The 23,005-nt window shown below is 37.4% G+C and overlaps 1 protein-coding gene and 1 non-coding gene across 4 annotated transcripts in view; one reads left to right on the top strand and one right to left on the bottom strand.

Annotated features, from left to right (window-relative positions):
- Positions 1-2,704: 2,704 nt before the first annotated feature.
- Positions 2,705-23,005, bottom strand: part of GK5 (glycerol kinase 5) — a 74,338-nt gene continuing 54,037 nt past the window's right edge. For all 3 annotated transcript variants that reach the window (XM_032408546.1, XM_032408547.1, XM_032408548.1), the window contains 5 exons: positions 14,622-14,716; positions 9,684-9,787; positions 8,172-8,231; positions 7,427-7,560; positions 2,705-3,919 (listed from right to left, as the gene is read on the bottom strand). In XM_032408546.1, coding sequence (XP_032264437.1) covers positions 3,771-3,919; positions 7,427-7,560; positions 8,172-8,231; positions 9,684-9,787; positions 14,622-14,716 — 542 coding nt within the window. In that variant the 3' untranslated portion in view covers positions 2,705-3,770. The remainder of the gene's footprint in view (positions 3,920-7,426; positions 7,561-8,171; positions 8,232-9,683; positions 9,788-14,621; positions 14,717-23,005) is intronic.
- Positions 10,318-10,502, top strand: LOC116635372. The gene has a single exon (XR_004300154.1). It is a non-coding gene; the product is annotated as a U2 spliceosomal RNA (small nuclear RNA).

The following is a 23,005-nucleotide window of genomic DNA, read 5'->3' as shown; positions in this document are numbered from 1 at the left end:
ACTCATTAAGACCACAGAGGATGCAGCAATGCGGGACAGAGGCGAGTGGGTACAAACAGCAGAAGACAATTACAACATAAGATTTTTCTTTTTTTCGCCTCACTAACCAGTGAAGTAGAAACCCTATTTATTTTAAGATACAACCACCTCTTTTTGCTAACAACCATTTCCTAAGGTAAAAAGAGGCAGAGAGAAAAGGAGCATGATAGACACACTACATTTGCTGAGTCTTCAATTTTCTTCTAAGAGTCTCTATTAACGGTTCTCAACTGGGGGTGATACTGCCTCCTGAGGGCCCTTTGGCAGTGCTAGGAAACATTTTAACCACAACAACTAGGGGGATGCTACTGGTGGCTAGCAGGAAGAGCTGCCAAATACCCTATAATGCATAGTACAACATCCCGAGACAAAGAATTACCTGTCCCAAATGTCAGTAATGCTGAGACTGAGAAATCGTATTATGGTGGGATATAAAACAATTAAAAATCAGTAAGTCTAGGCATGAAAGCATTTAGTACCACTTTAAAGAAGGATTGTACAGAAACATTCTCCTACTTAAAAAGATAGCTACAGACCTCCTAAAAATATCTGATTGATCCATAATGGGAAAATAAAACATGCTGAGAAATGTTAGCACAAAATTTTTTAAACTGCAAATATTAGCATATAAATGAGAATAAACTTGGAGGATGGAAAGGATAAATTTTTTTGCTCAACTGATTTTGAATGTCAACTGTTTCTACAATCACAAAAGCAAATGTGGTCACGTTTCTGATTTAGGTCAAATCTGGCAAAAGATTTACTAAACTGTGTCACTAAAAAACAGTCAGAAGTAGTAAAAATAAAAGATTAATTCTAGACTAACAGAAGAAAAAATTAGCCACTGATTTTTGAGGAGATGCTCAATTCTGATGAGACATGTTCACAGTTACTTTTTCACATTATCTAAAAGGTATTTATCCTTTATTTTGTGGTTGATGATGAGAGAGAAGAATATGAAAAAGAAATGAGCTAACAAATTCTTAAGTATTAATAATATTACAATTCAGTATATCCTAACACAAAGAGACAGTTCTTTCCTATGAAATTATACCCACTGAGAAGCAGAATCTGTAAGAAACAGTAAAACAACGGAGCAGCTTGCATGTGATCTGATTTTGATAAAAGGGCCTACAATTGGTCACTAAGCTTTGTAAAAGGGACATAAGAAAAATGAAGAGAATAAAAAGAATATTATCTACATAATGGAATCTGACTTTTTACAGTAAACAAAATACCTCCACTTCACAAAAATATTTCCAAATCTTAATTAATGGAGTTAATGATACTATATATTGGCTATTATGATTCCATCAAAAATTTTAATACTTCAAGAAGACAAAGTTCACTGAAATGGAATTTGTAGAAATGCAGTGTGACCCCTAGTTCTATCATATCTGTCACTGAAATGGACATATATGATAGCAACAACAAAATTCCCTGTAACAGTCACTTTTTAAGTTCATTAGCATTTAACAACTAGCTCTGTAACAGTAGGTCTTTATATAATAAAGCCCGACTAAGAGGGAAATAAATTCATTATTGCTACAAATTGAAATGGAACCTAGCCCAAGTGGAGGGAGGGGCAAATAACATAAGAACAAGCTGGAGGGTAGTCTACTGCCATAGGATAGTTTTACACGGGGCCTGAAGCTACTCACAACTCTTGATTCTTTTACATTTGTTTCTATCAAGAAAGTTTGAGAATGTGGAACTGTCCCTGCTCCTCTCTGTGGAGCTCTGGCCTAGTAACTGTAGGGCAATCATTTGCATGAATACACTTCCATTACCTCTGTCAGCTACCCACTGCTCCTATCTCACAGAGATGAGTAGATTGAACGGAAGTAAAAGATACCTGGATATGTTGACTTGGCATTTAGCAGGTGGCAGGCCATGCATGCTGACTCAGGCAGGAGGGCGGCTGGACTGTGAATTTGGGACCCACAGGCCGATGGCATCATGTGTGACAGGGATGTGGCTGGTTTTGCTTAAGTCAACATGCCTTCACCTCAGATTGCCAAGGGCTCAAACTGACACTCTTCCCCTCAAATTTCAGCCCCTGTGCCCAAGTTTGTGCACAAAAGTGGGAATAATTATAACAGCAGAATGAAGCAACCCAAACATCTATTTCTGTGGAATATAGAATGGATAAAAGGAGTGTGCGAGGCTGAGAACATCTCCAAAAAGCACATCAAAGAACAATACATACAGGGCCGCCTGGGTGGCTCAGTCGTTAAGCGTCTGCCTTCAGCTCAGGTCATGATCCCAGGGTCCTGTGATCGAGCCCCACATCAGGCTCCCTGCTCCGTGGGAAGCCTGTGTCTCCCTCTCCCACTCCCCCTGCTTGTGTTCCCTCTCTCGCTGTGTCTCTCTCTGTCAAATAAATAAATAAAATCTTTAAAAAAAAAAAAAAGAACAATACATACAGCATGATTCTGGTTAGTAAAAAAAAAAAAAAAAACCTGGGAAGAATAAAACAAGATGAAACCAGAGAGGCAGACAAACCATAAGAGACTTCTTAAGCATAGGAGAGAAACTGAGGCTTGCTGAAGGGGAGGTGTGTGTGGGGGAGATGGGGTGACTGTGTGGTGGGCATGAAGGAAGGCACATGATGTAATGAGCACTGGGTGTTATATGCTACGGATGAATCACTGAACTCTACCTCTAAAACTAATAATACACTATATTGTTAATTAATTGAACTTAAAATTTAAAAAAAGGAACCCCCCCCCAAAAAAAGATACCTGGATAAGTAAAATACCCCAATGAAGACAATTCTTATGTCACCAATGAATTAGGGCACTTCCTTCAAATTAAGCTGTCAATTAGGCACTTAATAAAAGCAAAAGACATTTATGCAAGCACCTCAACAACAAAGATAAAGAACAGGAAGAGCAAAGCAAGATTTATATCCACTACCTGCATTTTGTAAAAAATGGGATGTTACACTTTAGCCAGAAGTTTTTGAAAGAAATCCTTTTCTTTCAAATATTTGAGAAAGAAAATATTTTCTTTTTCCTTATGAATCATTACCCTTTGTAGTTTCATCCACTAAAGTTATTTTTTCAATACAAAAAGAATGCTCAGATTTTGGTGAAACAAGGAAAAATTAAGGCAGTGTCTTTAAGCCCAATAAAGGAAAGAATTGACTAACAATAAGCCTATGTGAGCCTATATCGAGCTCATATTTGGATATAGTATTGAACAATTATGGCTTTAAATATAAAATATTAATGTTGCAAAATTCCACATTTCCTCAGTGAGTCTGTCTTTCTAGCTATGCAAACTTCATATAGCCCATTTAATTTTAAAGAATTAAAGGAACACTTGTTAATTTTGGAACAAAACATGAATGATGCTTGACCCAGAACTATTAACTCAGATAGTAAACAATTATGTCCGTATGTATCGCTGACCCAGTATAAAAAGGAGGACCCATAGCTGTCAAAATATGGCTGGAAATGGCTAACGTCCTTTGGAATTTGCTAAAAAACAGAAGGTACAAAGTTTTGAGGTACTGCTGCCTTACAATCTTACCAAGGTCTAGATTTTAAAATGAGGGATTTTTTTGTTTTGTTTTGTATTCAAAAAAGCAATGTTTTTTCTCTCAGGTTGCAAAGCTCATCTGAAATCTTCTCAGTCATTGTCGTATTGGTTATTATCCCTGAGCTGTGTCTCATCTCCGTGTCATATCAACCAGCCGTATATGGTTTCAGTCGTTCCAGTTAGTGCTACATCTTGTTATACCAATTCATGGAGCGTTTCACTGCTTTGACCCAGTTTTCCATACTCATTTCATATTCTTGCCATTTCTTTTGTGGCTTGAAAACCACTTCACTTTGCCTCAGTTTCTTTAGTTCCTCCTTGTCAGTCCAAAACCCTATAGATAGAAAAAATTACTCTCAAATTTTAAGGCAGATAAGGAGTCCATAAAGTTTATCCACAAACCTATGCAAACAGGTGCACAGGTAAACAACTATTGTTTTAAAACACAATTTAAAATATTTTAGTGCTTTTGAATTTTGTTAGATTGACTATCCCTGGGAATAAATACACCAGGATTTTAAAATAATTTGGTTTCTATCAGCTTTATTTCTGTGTGGCAGGGCACCAAACCATTTCTAGACCAACCTCTCCCTATCATCATTTAATTGCGTGACTTTCTATGAAGAAAAGAAAACAAGTAAGAAATTGTATATTTTCAAAAAAAAACAAAGATAAATTAGGATTTTTGTCATATATCTTGAGGTAAGAGGCAACTCCCTGGGATATGCATAAATTCAAAAGTGGGACTGAATATAATAAGTAGTTTCTTTTTCAAACTATTGTATCTCATACAAGTTATTTAAATCCCACTTCATGATTATATTGTTCTTCACGAAGAGGATCATGTGATTTATAATAAAAAGGAGCAAGAAAACACATTTATAACTATGAACATAAGTAGTCTGAAATGGCCGAGGTGTCTTATTAATTAACCTGGTATATTTCACTTACTCTGAAGTACTAACACAGTTGACAAGTCTTCTTGAAGGGTATTTTCTCTTACCAATAAAGCAGACACAAAATCCCTTCCTCTCAAATTTTCTATCAGACCACTTTCTTTCTAACTGACAAAGTCAGCATTTTAGACTTATCTATATTTAAAGATATTAATTTATAGAAGTTATTAAAAGACTAAAAATAGTTTTTATTAGTATACTAAAGTTAGATAAGTCTAATCATGAAAATAAGCATGTTCTTAAAATCCTTATTTCCAGAATTATTTACTCTTTAAGACATACATATTTTTTTTTAAAGATTTCTATTTATTTTTTGACAGAGAGAGAGAGAGACAGTGAGAGAGGGAACACAAGCAGGGGGAGTGGGAGAGGGAGAAGCAGGCTTTCCACGGAGCAGGGAGCCCGATGCAGGGCTCAATCCCAGGATCCCGGGATCATGACCTGAGCTGAAGGGAGACGCTTAACCACTGAGTCACCCAGGCGCCCCAACATATATATTTTTTGAAGATTGATTGATTTAGAGTGTGAGCTGGGGGAAGGGCAAAGGGAGAAGGAGAGAGAGAATCTTAAGTACTCTGTACTGAGCACAGAGCCCAACACAGGACTCGATCTCACAACCCTGAAATCATGACCTGAACTGAAATCATTAAGAGTCAGATGCTTAACCAACTGAGCCACCCAGGCACCCCAGGACATACATATTTTTTCAAGTAATTTTATTAAGTATGTATCAGATAGACTCATTTCCTTGGTGAATTTTGAAAATACAGAGGATGTGCATAGCCTTCAAGTCTCAGATTCCTGAAAGAGAAGCAAGCCAACCAGAAATCTCAGCTTTTCTGAGACGGTAAAACTGCTCCCTGTAGTTAGTGAAGTCTCTTTGTATTAGAAAGGTTTGAAATTAAGTATAGATATGACGAAATAGCTAAAGCTCAAGCCACTGTGTCATGTTTAAGAATAATCTGTCATATGGGGGCGCCTGGGTGGCTCAGTCGGTTAAGCATCTCCCTTTGGCTCAGGTCATGATCTCAGGGTCCTGGGATCAGGCATCAGGCTCCATGCTCAGCGGGGAGTCTGCTTCTCCCTCTCCCTCTGCTGCTCCCCCTGCTTGTGCTCTCTTGCTCTGTCAAATAAATAAATAAAATCTTAAAAAAAAAACCTGTATGTGTTTGTTATTTAAAGTATTTAAAATGTTCAAGAGAATCTGACATATTTAGTCTTATAAGCTGAAAAGGCATAGAAAAATTTGATTTACTTTATAAACAATATCAGAATGTTTATGAGCATTTGATTTACTGCAAATATAAGCTTAATTTATTCATTTTGCAAGAGTTGTTCAAGTACTTGAGAAGATTTTCTTTGTTACACTTCTAAGCTTGCTCAGTTAGGCATATGAAATTACTAAAAAGAAAGTCAATTGTATTAAATGTGTATTAGTTGAAATATACAAAGGAATTTAACTAAATTTATAAATGGAAATGATTATTTAAGGGAAAGTTATTTTCTTCAACTTGAATTAATCACACATTAATCAATGAACAAATGAAAGTGATTGTTTCAATTTTATTCAAAGTTAACAGATTTTTAGTAGAATAAAGTTTAAGTTGAACTTAACAAGATTTCAAACTTTTTGGATTTGTAACTTTAATATGCTACATATTAGCCTAAAACTTTTAACTACAAAATATCCTGTTTTGTACAAACATTCTTCCCTTCCATACAGGAATGTATTAAATAATCCAGTGTCCCATATCAGCATCCTGCTTCCTAGGGAACCCTCTAATTGGCCTCCTGGAGTCCATTCTTCACCCTCCCAACTAATCCTCTCACTAACTGCCAAAGTGGTCTGTTCAAATATAGATCTATCCATGTCCCTCCCCTGCCTAAAATTCTTCAGTGGCTCTCCAGTGCCTTCACGATTAAGTTCAAACCCCTCTGTATGAGGAGGCTACCACAACTGGACCTCTGTTCCTCTGAAGCCGTTCCTCTTGCTCCCAACTTCCCCTATCAGCACTTACTGTAATGGGCCGGGACATTTGCACAAGCTGCTTTCTTTATTGGACCACTCACCTCTTAGGACTCCTTACCTCCTCTCCTGGCTGTCTGCTAACTCCTTCAAAACTGAGCCTCCTCTGGGAAGCCTGCACCACTTGCTTAAAGCTATGGCTGTTCGCTGGGTTTATCACACAAGTGTAATAATTGGTTTACTTGTCTGGCTGTAACTAGAGACTCCCATAGCAGGGACTATGTCTTTTTTTTTTTTTATGTTATGTTAATCACCATACATTACATCATTAGTTTTTGATGTAGTGTTCCATGATTCCTTGTTTGCGTATAACACCCAGTGCTCCATTCAGTACGTGCCCTCTTTATTACCCATCACCGGGCTAACCCATCCCCCCAGCCCCCTCCCCTCTAGAACCCTCGGTTTGCTTCTCAGAGTCCATAGTCTCTCATGGTTCGTCTGGGACTATGTCTTTTAAACTCTTTATTCCCAGCGGTGACGGTCACGTAGCAGGTACTCAACAAATTTTCAATATGTAAAAGAATGGAGTGGTTTCTAATGCCAAAGAAAAGCCTATCTACTCAGGAAGTTTACTCAGAGACTTTCCCTTTGCTGAAGACAGAGCAGTTGAAAATGAATTTTCCTTGCCTCATAATTCTGACTGAAGGAGTGAAGTGAGGGAGGGAGGGAGTGGGGGGAAGACCCATCCACAGAGGAGGTCAAAGGAGTATTTTGTGAGTTATGTGCATATGTGTATGGAGCTTAATGAACACCAAGGTTTTCCAGACCTGCTCTATAATTCTGTGATTTGGGAAGAGAAATGCTATTGGCAAGAAACAGCTTTCGAGACAGTTCTCGCTTTTATAAAATCCACACATACCAACAGCAAGGCCAGCTAGAAAAGCTGCACCAAGGCAGGACATGTCTAAGTTGATGGGTCTCTCTATATTCACATTAATCAGGTCTGAAGTCATCTGCATAACAAAATTGTTCTTACAAACTCCTCCATCTGCCCTGTGGGGAGTAAGATATTTGAGATAAATTATTCCAACAGAAGCATAAAAACATTATTAATTTTTTTAAAAGGGCCACATATATTTTTTTAGATTCTTGATTTTATTTTTTTAAGTTCAACTTTTTAATTCCAAAATTATATCACTTCCCATTGACCTGAAGATAAAGGTCCTCACTAGGTAATCTTCAAACACTTTTCCTTATCCCTAACATCAATCTTCCCACCTGCCCTGCTTGTCCTAAGACTAGTTCAAAACAGGCCAAGGAAACTAAGCCAACACAAAAATTCATTTGGACATACCAGCAAAGAAAATTTGATGCTTCCATGCCAAAAGGACAGCCACACATCCAAAAAAGAGATTTTAAAGATGTTTATAATATACATACATATATTAGAATCCTCCTAAATTCTATATTGTGTTATATTCTCCATAAATCCAAAATTAGCTTCCTTTTCTTTCCAAATTCCTAGGACCAAGAATTTTGTTGCAAAGAAACTAGGCATAATTTATTTTTTAAATCCTGAATAATCATAATGATGAAAATACTAATAGCGGTTACCACTCACTTCCAATTTCTAATTAAATCTATTGAAAACAAAGTTTACATACCGGACTTTTGTCACAGGGATATGGATCTCTTTCTGCATCAACTCATATAACTGTTTGTTTCTAGTAAAAAAATCAAGATAACTATTTAGAGAAAATTCTCTATTTTTTTCCAGTCTAGAAAAATAAGAACTATGGTTTTATTTATACGGTATTTATAAAATATACAAAAGAGAACATTAAACCAATATATTCAAATATATTATGCTAACTGGAAGCCAATAATAAATGCTCAGACAAGCAAGAGGTTTAGGGCCTTGTACTTTTCACCTTGATAAAAGGGAGCATATTTTTCGTTTAGAAATAAATTTAATCTATTATCCTTCCTACAAATAAAAATTTAAAGCAAGCATTCATTTAATAGAAAGCTATTAAGATGATATGACATGAATAACATCTAATAGAATTCATCAAATATAAAAATAATCATTTTGTAATCACATTTTTACTTTAAACGTTCCAAATGTTCCATATTCATGACAGCCACATTCTTAATTTTAATAAACTACAACTGTGCCATAATGAAAAGACCACAGGGAAATATACAAAAAGAGTAATTCTGGTGATTCAATCTTTGAGTATAATGGAAGCATTATTAATTAGAATAATTAGAACTCTCCTTTATCAGTAAGGATACAAAAACCTTTGGAAGTCTCCTTTATCAATAAGGATACAAAAATCTCTGAAAGTCCAAATTTTAAATCTTTTATGCCTAAGAACTTAGATACAGTCGACCCTTGAATAACACAGGGAGTAGGGATACTAACCCACCACAAAATCAAAAATCCGTGTGTAAATTTTGACTCCCCCAAAACTTAACTACTAATAGCTTACCGTTGGCAGGAAGTCTTACTGATAACAGTCAATTAACACATATTTTGTATGTTATATGTATTTTATACTGTATTCTTACAATAAAGTAAGCTAGAGAATGAAAATGTTATTAAGGAAATCATAAGGAAGAGAAAATACAATACATTTATTTACAGTACTGTACCGTATCTATTGAAAAAAATTCACGTGTAAGTGGACTTGCACAGTTCAAACCCATGGTATTCAAGGGCCAACTGTATTTTTAAAAATCATCTATTTTCAGATATCAAATGTAAATGGTACTGGTACTATTACATATAAAAAAGAGATGCTGGGGCGCCTGGGTGGCTCAGTCAGTTCAGCGTCTGCCTTCAGCTCAGGCCATGATCCCATGGTACTGGGATCGAGTCCCACATCAGGCTCCTTGCTCGGTGAGAAGCCTGCTTCTCCCTCTGCCTGCCACTTTCCCTGCTTGTGCATGCTCTCTCTCTCTGACAAATAAATAAAATCTTAAAAAAAAAAAAAAAAAGAGATGCCAAGGAAATTAGCAATAAAAGCAGATTATGTCATAAACAGTATGAATTTAAAGGTATAAACACTCAGTTAAAATTAATAAATTTCATAATTTAGTTTAGCAGAAATTAATAGAAGAAAATGGCAATACTATATGGGGAAGGGAGAGTTTAGGGCAGGTTTTGGTACCTGAAAGCTATTGACTCCAATATTGCTCGTACAAGATGGTATTTATTGGTGGAAGCCTTCAAACCCATAAAAGAGGCACATGCACAGGGGTCATTTAATGGAGCCTAAAGAAAGAGATAGGAAGAATTTTTATTATTGTTCTGAATTATATGCATAGACTTGAAGGCATATTATGCAATAAAGACATTGCCATGGTAGAAAAAAAGAATGCTTACAGTTAAGTAGTTTTAAAATAAATGACAGCCTCAAAAAATGTCAACTGTTAGGGTAACTCTTTAATAGGACTTAAGCAAGGTTGAGTCATAGGTATTGGACTCAGCTATGCCTTCTGTCTGAACTCATACAAAGAGAAGAGTAACAAATTATTATTATTATTTTTTACACAGTAACAAACTATTAAATGTCTAGCTTTACAAGAAGAAATGAAAAGCAATCCTAGTATTTCCCCTTTTCTCCATCTGTAAAGTTTTTAAACCAGAATTGTTTTCGTAGAGTGTTTTTTAAAAAATATCCATTAGTCATAAGATAAAAAACTATAAGGCAGAATATGTGTTTTTCGGGCTCATAACTTACACCTAATCTGTTGTCAGACATTCAAACTCTTCTATTTCTTAGCTTAATACTCTTATTGCCTATCGCTTCTCGGCCTTTTGGCTAAGATCAAGTGTAGTATCTGTTCTTATCAGTTTAATAGTCTTATTGCCTAATAGGAGAAATGATCCAGCCTAACTTCTGTCTTTAAAAGAGCCAAAGTCTTGAGTTGGAATTATGTATCTGTCGGATGAAGTTTGTATTCATCTTTGCATCCCCAGAAATGCAAGACAATTCTGGGACACAAAGATGCAGAGCAAAGACCCCTGCCAGAGCTCATAATCTCACAAGGAAAGAGACAGAAGAATGGTTTCAATGATATGAGGTCGCAACAGAGGGAAGTACTAGTGCTATCAGAAAATGATGGTCCCCAGGAAAAGCACCTTCTAGCTTCAGGGCCTTGAGACATCATCTCATTACCTGGAAAACTTTCTACCACCCCTTTTCCTAGTTAATTCTACTCCCCTTCCAAATCTTGGCTCAGATTCCTCTGGGAAAACTTCTGATCCCAGAGACAAGACCAAGCCACCATCATTACTTCTATGGAACCCTAGAGCTTCGCATTATATGATATATTTATAATCATGTATATTTGTGTGAACATTTGCTAAAAGTCTGTCTTCCCTGTGGAAACTCATTCTTATGTGTCTCCAGGGCCTTGCACTGCATCTGATCCCCACGGGGGATCCTCACACATTTGTTTAATCAATGAACAAACAATACTCTTCCTCATTACTTAACTGAAGAAATTCCATATTACATCTTATCTTTACTGTAGCTGTGATTTTCCTCCTATTATGATTTTATCCTGATTGTTTTTCAAATATATTAACATGGTTTGGTGATTCACTCAGTGAAAGCTTATTTATACAGTCACACTGGCCTGTATCAGGTGGTATAATACAATAAAACAAAGATCAGAGTCAGCCAGTTCATTTAGTCCCTAGTTGTGTGCTATGTATTTTCTGCATAAAAATATTTTCTTCTAATATACCACATAAAATCCTGGTATGACTGGCCTGAAATCACTTTTGTAAATATAACTATGCACATAATTTACAATTAATTAGTAATAGGCCAATTTGAGGGGTAACAAATTCCATAGAAACCTAAAAATTTCTTTTTGGTTACAATGCCCCTGTATTAGTTAGTCCAAGTGAGTCTGTCTTTGGGATGATTTGGCGGGAAAAACACTGGCAAGGTCCTTTGGGCCTGGTCACACCTTGCCAGGGCAGACAGCCTCCGGCCATACTTCCAATCTGTCACTGCCAATCCCATTGAGTAAGCCTCCCAGACCATCAACCAACCAGGAACAGCAGGACTCAGTAAAGTTTTGTTTGGAGGCCTAAGCTAACCTAAGCTAACCTAAGCTAACCTATGACCAAGGCATAGACTGCTTGCCCCCACAGGCCCTTGTCACCCCTGGGATTTTAGCCTAATCTGCTGGGGATTTGCAGGATGGTTAATTCCTCTTGCCCTTTGTCAACCGTGAACCTAAACACAAACTCCTCTGGCATCTATTTTGTATTCCCAGTGTCATATTTTATGCCATACCATGAACCAGTACAGCAGAGTGGTTAAGAACCTGGACTCTGGAATCAGAACACCTGGGCCCTGAAACCAGCTCTGCCGCTCACTAGCTGTGTGAGACCAGGCAAGTGATTTAACGGCTCTAAATCAGTTTCCTCATCTTTGGAATGGGATGATAAGAGTATCTTCTGCCTTACTGAGTTACTGAGGATTAAATGAGATAATGCATGACATTTAGAACAGTGCCTGACACAGAGTAAGAATTCACTACAATTTTATATTACCATTATTTCTTACCAAAACCCTTCCCACTACTGACTCTCTTCATAACCCTTTCTGTGCCTTCTGAATCCTTCCTTCTACTGTAAATAAATTCTCCTAAACCATAACCAGTTCTGAGAAGTTCTTAAAACTTAAAATTTAAGTTCTAAAAACTTAAAACTTAAAATCTGTCCAATGCTTGAGAAGACCAGGCACTCCAGTCAGATTCTCAGATTTCTCAGAAAAGATGATCTCAGAAAAAGACCCTCAACAGGGGGAACTGAAGCTAAAAGGCACAAAGTTGAAGAAGGTTGTGTGTATTTCCAAATTATGGAGAAGCAGAAAGTATGAGGAAAATAATGACAATTAAGCAGAGGTTATGAGGAAGAAAGAATACAGAGCAGTGCTGGTAATGAGAAAAGTAGACCCACAGAGAAGAAACCACAAAGAACATTAAGAACTGCAAAGTCAGTTGCCCGACTTCTTTCCAATACCAGTGAACCACCAGCTCCTCTCAGGGTCGGATAAGCAAGCCTGTTCCCTGCAAACCTGAGAACCCTCATTGGAGCACGACTCCTCATCCTCTGAGAACTGACACTTGGTTCACAGTCCTGTCCATCCTATCACTGCCACCATCACGGTAACTTCCAAGTGAAGCAGACAGCCACTGATTCCTGCCTCTGACGCCTGTCGTGGATCCTCTCCATTAGTAGCCCCGCCCACAAACCACAGCCCTGCCGCAGTGAAGCCGCAATGACTGCACCGACTGCGGCCACCCCCGGGTTACGGCCCCCATGCGCTAGCCCACCCCTTGCTATACCCTGAAGTGGTTGTCCTAGATTTCCCACTTTCTTCAAAGTGCCCCCGATACCCCGTCTCAGCAGACTCCCTGGAGAAATGGAGGCTACTGGGATCTTTTAATATCTTGCCCCCCGTTATCTATGGCCATAACAATATTCTAAAATTAAAGGCAGAATCGCAGATACTTGACCCTTCCTTCCCTCCATTTCCCCTGTCCCTCATTTTCTTTAGTTGTTGACATAGGCCGCTTATCAGTGATCTCCCTCCTATTTTTCAAATAGCTTAGTATCAACACAGTATTGTCTGAACTCACTTTCGGTTTCCACTGAGGCGTTTCAGTGCTACATTGGAACTACTTGGTCTGCAGCCCTCCCCCACCCCTCCCAAACCCCACATACTGCCAGGCTGCAGTCATGGCAGGATGGGGACATTTTTTTATTAACATGAAATTAAAAACCACAGCTGCTGAGAGTTTTGTCTAATCTTCTGGGCTTTAGCAATACTTTTTCTCATATATTTGGTATTATTTTTACAAGCATATGGACTGAGGCAGAAGTTAAAAACAGAGCTGCCAAGATAAAGTCACTACTAAGTCCTCGAGCATATTTTTCTAAAAAGGGAAGAATACACAGTAGCCTAATTAAATCCTACCTTGGCTGATGACAACTATTCATCTCAAGCTTCCTCCTGAAACCTCAATCCAACAAATATTCTTCATCCCCTGTCCTAGGATGGATACTATTCAGTCCTCACATCACCCTAAAGAGGATACAGTGCAATCTCTATTATGTAGTTTATAAACTTTTAGTCCTTTAGGGTAATGTATATAGAAGGAAATTATTACAGATATTAAAATAATGCCCATTAAAAGCCTAGATTGGAAATATGATATTTTTAGAGATTTGAAACACACTGATCTAATCCTTTTTCATCAGTTTCTACATTATATTATCCAAACTTTCAAATTTGGGGCTTTTTTAACTGATTGCTTGAATATGGGATGAACTAGAAGTAAAAGAAATTTTTATTTTTTGAAAGGAAACATATTTAGAGGAGGATTAAAAGAATAGCATAAGCTTTCCAAAAAAAGGAATTTGTTCATAATAATATACCTGAAAAGTTTTTTAAAGGTCTTTATAACAATATGCTAAAATCAAAGGCAATATCACAGATTTTTCAATTAAATACTAAGTTAAATATTACAAAGCCAAGTCTCTTACTGGGTTCACTTTTTGATTAGGCAAAGTAACCAATACTCCACCTCAACAGTTAACCAAAAGAAATTTTGATCTTTTTTAAAAGTTAATGAAACTTAATAAATAACTGCAAAATATACCCGTGTGTATGTGTGTGTGTGTGTGTGTGTGTGTGTAATCTTAACATTATTTTTCTAATTCTCAGTGGGACATTTCCTCTAAGTAAAAAATGCCAATATACGGATATATCTTTCCCCACTGGGAAATGGCTACTTTTGGTTATGATAAAGTAATGCTAAGTCTTATGTAAAAGTTCTATACCAAACTTGCCAACTTCTCATTTCCACATGGGTGGAGCTCCAAGCTGAATGTGCTGTGCTTTCTCATGCTATTTGTGCTAAGTCACAGCTCCTTAGCCCCGGAACATACCTTTACCCTCATACTGCTCAGTTCCCAAATTTTCAGGTAAGGGAGTAGCAGGTACATAATTTTGAGTGTGGGTATGAGGAGAAAAATGTCTGTAGTTGCCACTGACTGAAAACATAAATAAATAAAATACCTGCAATCCACTAAAAGATGGAACAAAACAGACTCCTTCAGAATCTTCTAAACTTTTGGCCATTTTTTCAGTCTCAGCAGCATCTGTGAAAAGATCTGCAAAAACAAAAACAAATAATTTAAAAAACCCCTAAAACAAAACAGAGGGGCTGGGGAGGGACAAACAGAATTATGTTATATGACTAGTGTTTACGTGCACCCACATTTATTACAAGTACAGTGTGAAAGGGTCAACACAAAGGCCAATCTGCTCTAGTACTATCTGGGCTCCCACACTGCACAGGTTTAGGGGCCTGTGGAAGGTCTTAGATGAGCTCTGTATGCAGCACACCTTACTTTTTCCTTTAAAGATATTTGGGCTGTTTACAGAGCACCTGGGTGGCTTAGTCGGTTGAGCGTCTGACTTGATTTCAGCTGAGGTCATGATCTCAGGGTCATGGGATCAAGGCCCGCATTGGGCTCCATGCTCAGTGGGGATCTGCTTAAAATTCTCTCTCCCCTTCTCTCTGCAACCCGCCACCCCTGCCCCCACGTGCATGCTTTCTGTCTCTGTCTCTCTCTCAAATAAATAGTTAAATTTTTAAAAATAAATAAAGATATTTGGGCTATTTAAAAATCAATTGTATGTTTTTGGCATTAAAATAAATTATTCTCCTGAAGATAACACCAATCCTAGCTTTTTTGTTTTTTGTTTTTTGTTTTGAAGAATTTATTTATTTATTTGACACTGAGAGAGCTAGAGAGAGAAAGAGACAGAGAGCAAGTACAAGCAGGGGGGAACGGCAGGCAGGGGAGAAGCAGGCTCCCCACTGAGCAAGGAGCCTGATGCGGGGCTCGATCCCAAGATCCTGGGATCATGACCTGAGCCGAAGGCAGCCGTTTAACCAACTGAGCCACCCGGGCGCCCCGACACCAATCCTAGTTTTCTGATGAAAAGATCCTCTCTACTGAATCAACTGAAAAACTACTACATCTAATGAGTTCAATAAGGGGCCATCAATAAGTAGATATACTAAAAGCCAATCTTTAAGAAACAAAAAATCAAGATCTAATTAATTTAGTATACTATTTTTACAGGAGTATATAACATACATATAGAAAACTGCAAAAATCCCAAGTGTATAACAGGGATGAATTTTCACAGCGTGCATATACCCAGGAAACCAACACCCAGATCAAGATACAAACTTCTTCTGTTCAACATAATGCTTGTGAAATTCATTCATGTTGTTACAAGTAGTTGCACTTCATTCTTAGCTCTGTATAATATTCTACTGTGTGACTACACACAATTCATTAAACTGTTCTATAGCGGATATGCATTTGGTTAGTTTCTAGTTTCTGGCTAATATAAATAGGCCACTTTGAACACTCACAGACATTCTTTTTGGAGAACATATGTATATGTTTCTGTTTGATATATACCAAGGGATGAAGCTGCTAGTCCTAAGGTCTAAGTACATTTAGTACTAGCTTTAGAAGATACTGCCAAACTATTTTCCAAAGTGGTTATACCAAATTAAGGCTCCTGACAACAGTATGAAAATTCCAGTTATGCCATATTCTTGCCAATAATTGATACTGTCTATGTTTTTCATTTCAGCTATTTTGGTGGTATTGCATGACAGTTTGATTTTGTTTTCTCTATTAACTAATGAAGTGGCAATCCTCTTCATTGACCGTTTGGATATCCTTGTTTGTGAAGTGACTCCTGAATAAGCATGTAGGGCAGACAGCACAGATCAGATGATTAAGCTCAAGAATCAGTCATAATAAAAATTGATGGCTTTGTACAGCCTTAAGTAAATTGGTTTAATTTAATTGTATGTTTTGTTATTCTTATAATGAAAAATTGATTAAAGACGAGAAGTTTAAGGAACACCTATGTTAAAACTCAATAAGGATTGTTCAATGACAACTACAAATTTTATTCAAAATGAACTCTCAGATCCATTAGTCACATTTGTTTGATCAAAATGTTCATATAGCACATCAAAATATCTCTAGTACTTCAAAAACTAATATTAAAAAAATAACATTGGTTTTCAGGGCACGTGGGTGGCTCAGCTGGTTAAGCCTCTGACTGTTGGTTTCAGCTCAGGTCATGATCTCAGGGTTGTGAAATGGAGCCCCGCATCAGGCTCTGAGCTCCGTGTTCAGTGCAGAGTCTGCTTGAGATTCTCTCACTCTCCCTCTGCCCCTCCTCCCACTCACATGCTCTTTCTCTCTCTCAAATAAATAAAATCTTTTTTAAAAAAAATTAAAAAAATAATGTTGGCTTTAAAATCTGTATGTTTTAAAAAATCATTTCCAAATGTCTATATTTTTAAAACAAAATTTGGAAAACATACAAGATGGCAGGTTTGAGGAAAGTTTCTGGCAACAGGCAAAGAAATGGGGGAAAAAGGAATTTAGTTTATTTACATTCCTCACTGGTTGTTCCATACTTGCTTAAAAATTTTCTCTAAATAATCTTCCACTTTTAAACTGTTCTCAAATGAGCTTATTGATGGAAAATCTTTGAGAGTAAGCAGATTTCACTCTGTCTCTCCCACTGAAACAGCTAAGGATCTTGGACGGAATGTGTGGAAAAGCTATCTGAGGACTCAGAAGAATAAGGCTGGTCAGGGAACTCTAAGTAACACCAAACCAGTGGTGAGTTTCCTGTTTTTATTTATTTTCTCTAATATTTCCTGGCCTAGACTCAGGGAGAGCCTAAAACCTGACACCTAGGTCGGTACACTGGGAGCAAAATTGGAGAGTTTCTACAGAAGAACCCTCTTTCTGGTCTGAGGAACAGGACTCAGGAGTCTCTACAGGACAGAAGGTGAGGAGATACTCTGGATTTTGCTTCTTGGATTTTTTTTTCATTCTACCTGAACTAGAAGGAGAAAAGGCATTGAAGAGAAAGAGAGACAGAGAAAGAAAAGAGAACTTCATGGATTTGTGAGACAATAATGGCCTAACATTTCTGTGATTTGAATCCCAGAAGAAAAAGACAAAGAATGCAGTCCAGAAAAACTATGTAAAGAAAAAAAATGACTGTAAACATCCCATAGTGGATGAAAGATATAAATCTATAGGTTCAAGAAGTTCAGAGCATCCCAACTGGATAAACACAAAGAAATTGATGCCCGGGCATATCATAATAAAACTGAAAATTAAAACCTGAAAGTAAAGAAAAAGTCTTCAAAGCAGCCAGATTATATATTAGGGAACAAACATTCAAATGACTGGAGGTTTCTCATCAAACTATGAAGGTCTAAAGGCAGTAGAACATCTTTTTAAGTACTAAAAGAAAAGAAATGTCAACCTAGAATTCTATTTTATTTATTTATTTTTATTTGTTTATTTATTTATTTGAAAGGAGAGAGAGCACAAGAGAGCATGGGGGGGAGGGGCAGAGGGAGAGGGAGAAGCAGACTCCCGCTGAGCAAGGAGTCTGACTTGGGGCTTGATCCCAGGACCTGAGATCATGACCTGAGCTGAAGGCAGACGCTTAACCGACTGAGTCACCCAGGTGCCCCTCAACCTAGAATTCTATATCCCAGTAAAAATATCCCTCAGAAATAAAGACAGTCTCTGATAAGGAGAATTAAGAGAATTTGTTGTTAACATAGTCTAAAAGAAATGTTAATCTATATGCAAAAAAAACAAAAAAAGGACCTTGACCTAAATTTCACTCCTATACGAAAACTAATTCAAAACTGTTATACATCTAAATGTAAAACATAAACTATAAAACTTTTAGAAGAAACCATGGGAGAAAAATCTTGTGTGACTCTGGTTTGGCCAAGAGTTCTTAGATACGATATCCAAAGCATAAACCACAAAACGAAAAACTGATAGATTAAACTTTACCAATTTAAAAACTTTTACTCTGCAAAGGACACTGCTAAAACAATGAAAACATATGCTACAATCTAGAAGAAAATATTTGCAAGTCATATATTCCCAAAAGGACCTATACTCAAAACCAAAAAAGAATTCTCAAAACTCAACAGTAAAAAAATAAATAAATAAAAACTGAACCAAAGATGTGAACAGATACTTCACCAAAGAAGATATACAGATGGCACAAAAGCACATGAAAAGGTGTTTGATATCATTAACCATTAGAGAAATGCAAATTAAAAACAGAGTAAGATAACATTGCACACCTAATATAATGGCTAAAACTAAAAACCAAACAAACAAAAAACAAAAAATGATAATACCAAACACTGGAGCAACACAAACACACACACATTGTTGGTGAGAACGTGGAATGGTATGGCCACGCTCGAAAACAGCTTGGCAGGTTTTTGTTTTTGTGTGTTTTACAAAGATAAACTCATCCTTATTTGTATGTTTGGTTTTTTTTAAAGAGATATTTTGGGGTGGGAAATTCTGCTTTCCTTCACTGTTTTTTGTTTTAAAGACTTGTTTATTTATTTGAGAGAGAGAGAGAGAGAGCGTGTACTCACACACAGGGAGAGGGAGAAGAAGACACCAGCCTGAGCAGGGAGCCCGATTCAGGCTTTGATCCCAGGACCCTGGGATCATGACCTGAGCCAAAGGCAGACACTTAACCAACTGAGCCACCCAGGCGCCCCATATAACATCATGTTTATATGAGCCAGCAATCCCACTCTTAGGTATTTATCCTAGAAAAATGAAATCTGGAGTGCCTGGGTGGCTCAGTCAGTTAGGTGTCTGCCTTCAGCTCAGGTCATGGTCCCGGAGTCCAGGGATCAAGCCCTGCATCGGGCTCCCAGCTCAGCAGGGAGCCTGCTTCTCTCTCTCTCTCTCTCTCTCTCAAATAAATAAATAAATAAATCTTTAAAAAAAAAGAAAAAGAAAAATGAAATCTGATGTTCATGCAAAAACCTGTACATGAATGTTCATATAGTGGCTTTGTTTGTAATCACCCACAATTGTAAATAACAGCCCACATGTCCTTCAGTTGGATAATGAATGAACAGACTGTGATATATCCATCACATAGAAAATTGCTGAGTAATACAATGGAATGAACTATTGATACATATAAAAACATGGATGAATCTCAAAGGCATTATGTTGAGTAAAAGAAACCTTCTCAACTGGTTGTAGGATTCCATTTATACAATACTGTGGATTCCAATATCCATTTATATGATTCCATTTCTATGAGAGCCATTTAAATGATACTGTGCAAAAGGTCAAAAGCTTCATGATTCATAAGACTTCTATTTCAGCCCCCACCTTCTGCAAATCATCCAACTAGATCATTCGCTGATGTAAAAGATGCAAAGAGGAAAGAAGCCATGGGGAAACAGTATCAAACATTTCTGGCAGAAATGCAAAATGGCAGATTGCTACAGAGAGGAATTTGGCAATGTCCAACAAAATTACAATGTATTTATCCTTCGAATTAGCAATCTCACTTCTGGAAATTTATTGTTAAGACATACCTCCAACAATATGAAAATCCATATGCACGAAGTTATTCACTGCAGCCCTATTTGTATTTGCAAAATATTGGAAATGACTTAAGTGCCCCAATACAGGAGACTGGCTGGCTAAACTGTGTACATAGACATAGTGGAGTACTGGGCAGCTGTGAAAAGAAGGAAGATCTCTGTGAACTGATGGGAAGTAATTCCCAGGATATACTTTTAAGTGAAAATGGCAAAGTACAAAAGAGCATACATAGCTTATCTTTTATGTAAGAAATTAGGGAACATAAGAAAACATGCATGTATCCTAAATGTTTTTGCAAAAAGAAATACGAAGGATAAACCAAAAACTAATGAAGTGATTACAAGATGTAGGGAGACAGGATGAAGGGACAGGTGAGAGAGTCAACTTCTCTGAGCATATCTTTTTTGACTTTGGGAATCAAATTAAAATTCCACATTAAAAATAAGTCGATAGGGGCGCCTGGGTGGCTCAGTCGTTAACCGTCTGCCTTCGGCTCAGGTCATGATCCCAGGGTCCTGGGATCGAGCCCCACATCGGGCTCCCTGCTTGGCGGGAAGCCTGCTTCTCCCTCTCCTACTCCCCCTGCTTGTGTTCCCTCTCTCGCTGTGTCTCTCTCTGTCAAATAAATAAATAAAATCTTTAAAAAAATAATAATAATAAAAATAAAAATAAAAATAAGTCGATAATGTTTTTAAAAAGGAGGCAGAGGAGGGCAACTAAAACTGAATGATAACAGAAAACAAACGAAACCAATTCTATTTCAAATTAATAAAATCATTGAAGGGAGAAAAAGAACTAATCGAAGTAACTTTTGAATAGTGTACTTTGACCAAACACCTTTGATATAAAGGAAAAAACCTGCAAACGATCTTGAGCAAATGTTGTTTGTTGTAGTGGGACGGGACTAATAATTCTGAAGGTCTTTTGTGCATATTTTAATATTGAGTAAATGAATACATAATATTAACATTGTCAGGAGCCAGGGTTCTCAATGTGGAAAAAGGGATGTAAAAATATAGAACAGAAAAAGCCAAGCAAAGATGCTTAGGAGCTAAACTGGAATTGGAGGTACAATATAATTTCCAAAAATTTTAACAGATCCTGGGGCACCTGGGTGGCTCAATCAGTTAACGTTGGCTCTTGATTTCGGCTCAGGTCATGATCTCAGGGTCGTGAGATTGAGCCCCGCAAAGGGCTCTGAGCTCAACGTGGTGTCTGCTTGTTCCTCTCCCTCTGCTCCTCCTCACCCCTCTCAAATAAATAAATCAAATCTTAAAAAAACTTTTTAACACATATACATGCACACTTCTAGCTCTGCTGAAATCTGCTGCTAATCACTGCTTTTATTTTTATTTATTTATTTTTAATTTTATTATTATTTTTTAAAGTAGGCTCCACACCCATTGTGGGGCTTGAACTCAGGATCCTGAGAAGAAGAGTCACACACTCTACCAACTGAGCCAGCCAGGCACCGTGTCAATCATTATTTTAAAATACCAATTCCCATTCATAGGAATTAGGGCTCATTGGGAAAGTAGCTAAGTCTAGGGTAGGAGTAGGAAAGACACAAGATGAACTTAAAACATCTTGTGCCAGGGGCACCTGGGGGGCTCAGTCAGTTAAGCGTCTGCCTTTAGCTCGGGTCATGATCCTGGGGTCCTGGGATCGAGTCTCACATCAGGTTCCCTGCTCAGCGGGGAGTCTGCTTCTCCCTCTCCCTCTGCCCCTCCCCACTCGTGTTCTCTCTCTCTCAAATAAATAAATAATCTTAAAAAAAAAAATCTTGTGCCAGAAACTAAGAAAGTGCTAAAAAAAAAAAAAATAGATATGGACATTTAAAAAGACACAGAAGACAGTTTGAGGAGATTTGCACTGGTTAAATCTGGGACAAACTGAACATGAAAATACGTAATAACTATAAAAATTATAGCCTGTTGAATGAAATAAGAAACCATGAGTTTATAGTGATAATAAGTAAAAGGGGTGAAGGGAAAGCTCCTCATTACACAATAGAATGCTAACTAATTAACCAATTAATTGGAAGGGATAATGGAGTTAGCAAACACCATTTTGTAACCATCGGAGTGAAGACTGATCAAGCAGGAATTATCAACGAATGCTAAATTTAGGGGATAGAAGTTTGAGGAGAAATGGGACATCTAGCTAATTTCAAAGTATCTCCCACATATTATTTATTACAAAAGGAAAAACAGTAATTGTACAGTGGAGAAATAGCAAAACATCTTATGCATGTGAACAAAATTTACCAGAACTAAAACAGGACTAATGGACACCCTGCATCTCCAGGTATATATTCTGAGAAGGACAGTTATCATTTATGTATGGCTTCAGCCAAAACTACATTAACACAGACCTAGTCATGAGAACCCAAAATGAAGGATATTTTAGAAAATAACTGGCCTATGTCTTTCAAAAATGTCAATGGCATGAAAAACAAAGCTGAGGAAGTGGCTCCAGATTAAAGGAAATTATACAATAAGCAATGACAGACTGGATCTTGTATTGGGGAAGAACTGCCATGAAGGACATTATTGGGACATCTGACAAAATTGGAATATGGACTATAAATCTGGTAAAAGTATTATACTCAATGCTAACTTTTCTCAAGTTAATAACCATACTTTAGATAAGTAAGAGAATATTCTTATTCTTAGGAAATACACTGTGAAATACTACAGGGAAATGAACATGATGCATGCAGTCTGTTTTTAAAGAGCTCAGAAAATTATATAGGGGCGCCTGGGTGGCTCAGTCATTAAGCGTCTGCCTTTGCCTCAGGTCATGACCCCAGGGTCCTGGGATCGAGCCCTGCATCAGGCTCCCTGCTCGGTGGGAAGCCTGCTTCTCCCTCTCCCACTCCCCCTGCTTGTGTTTCGTCTCTCGCTGTGTCTCTCTCTGTCAAATAAATAAATAAAATCT

This window comes from Phoca vitulina, unplaced genomic scaffold (assembly GCF_004348235.1).
Source record: "Phoca vitulina isolate PV1807 unplaced genomic scaffold, GSC_HSeal_1.0 scaffold10, whole genome shotgun sequence".
Lineage (NCBI taxonomy): Eukaryota > Metazoa > Chordata > Mammalia > Carnivora > Phocidae > Phoca > Phoca vitulina.
This window is presented reverse-complemented; position numbering and strand designations above follow the sequence as displayed.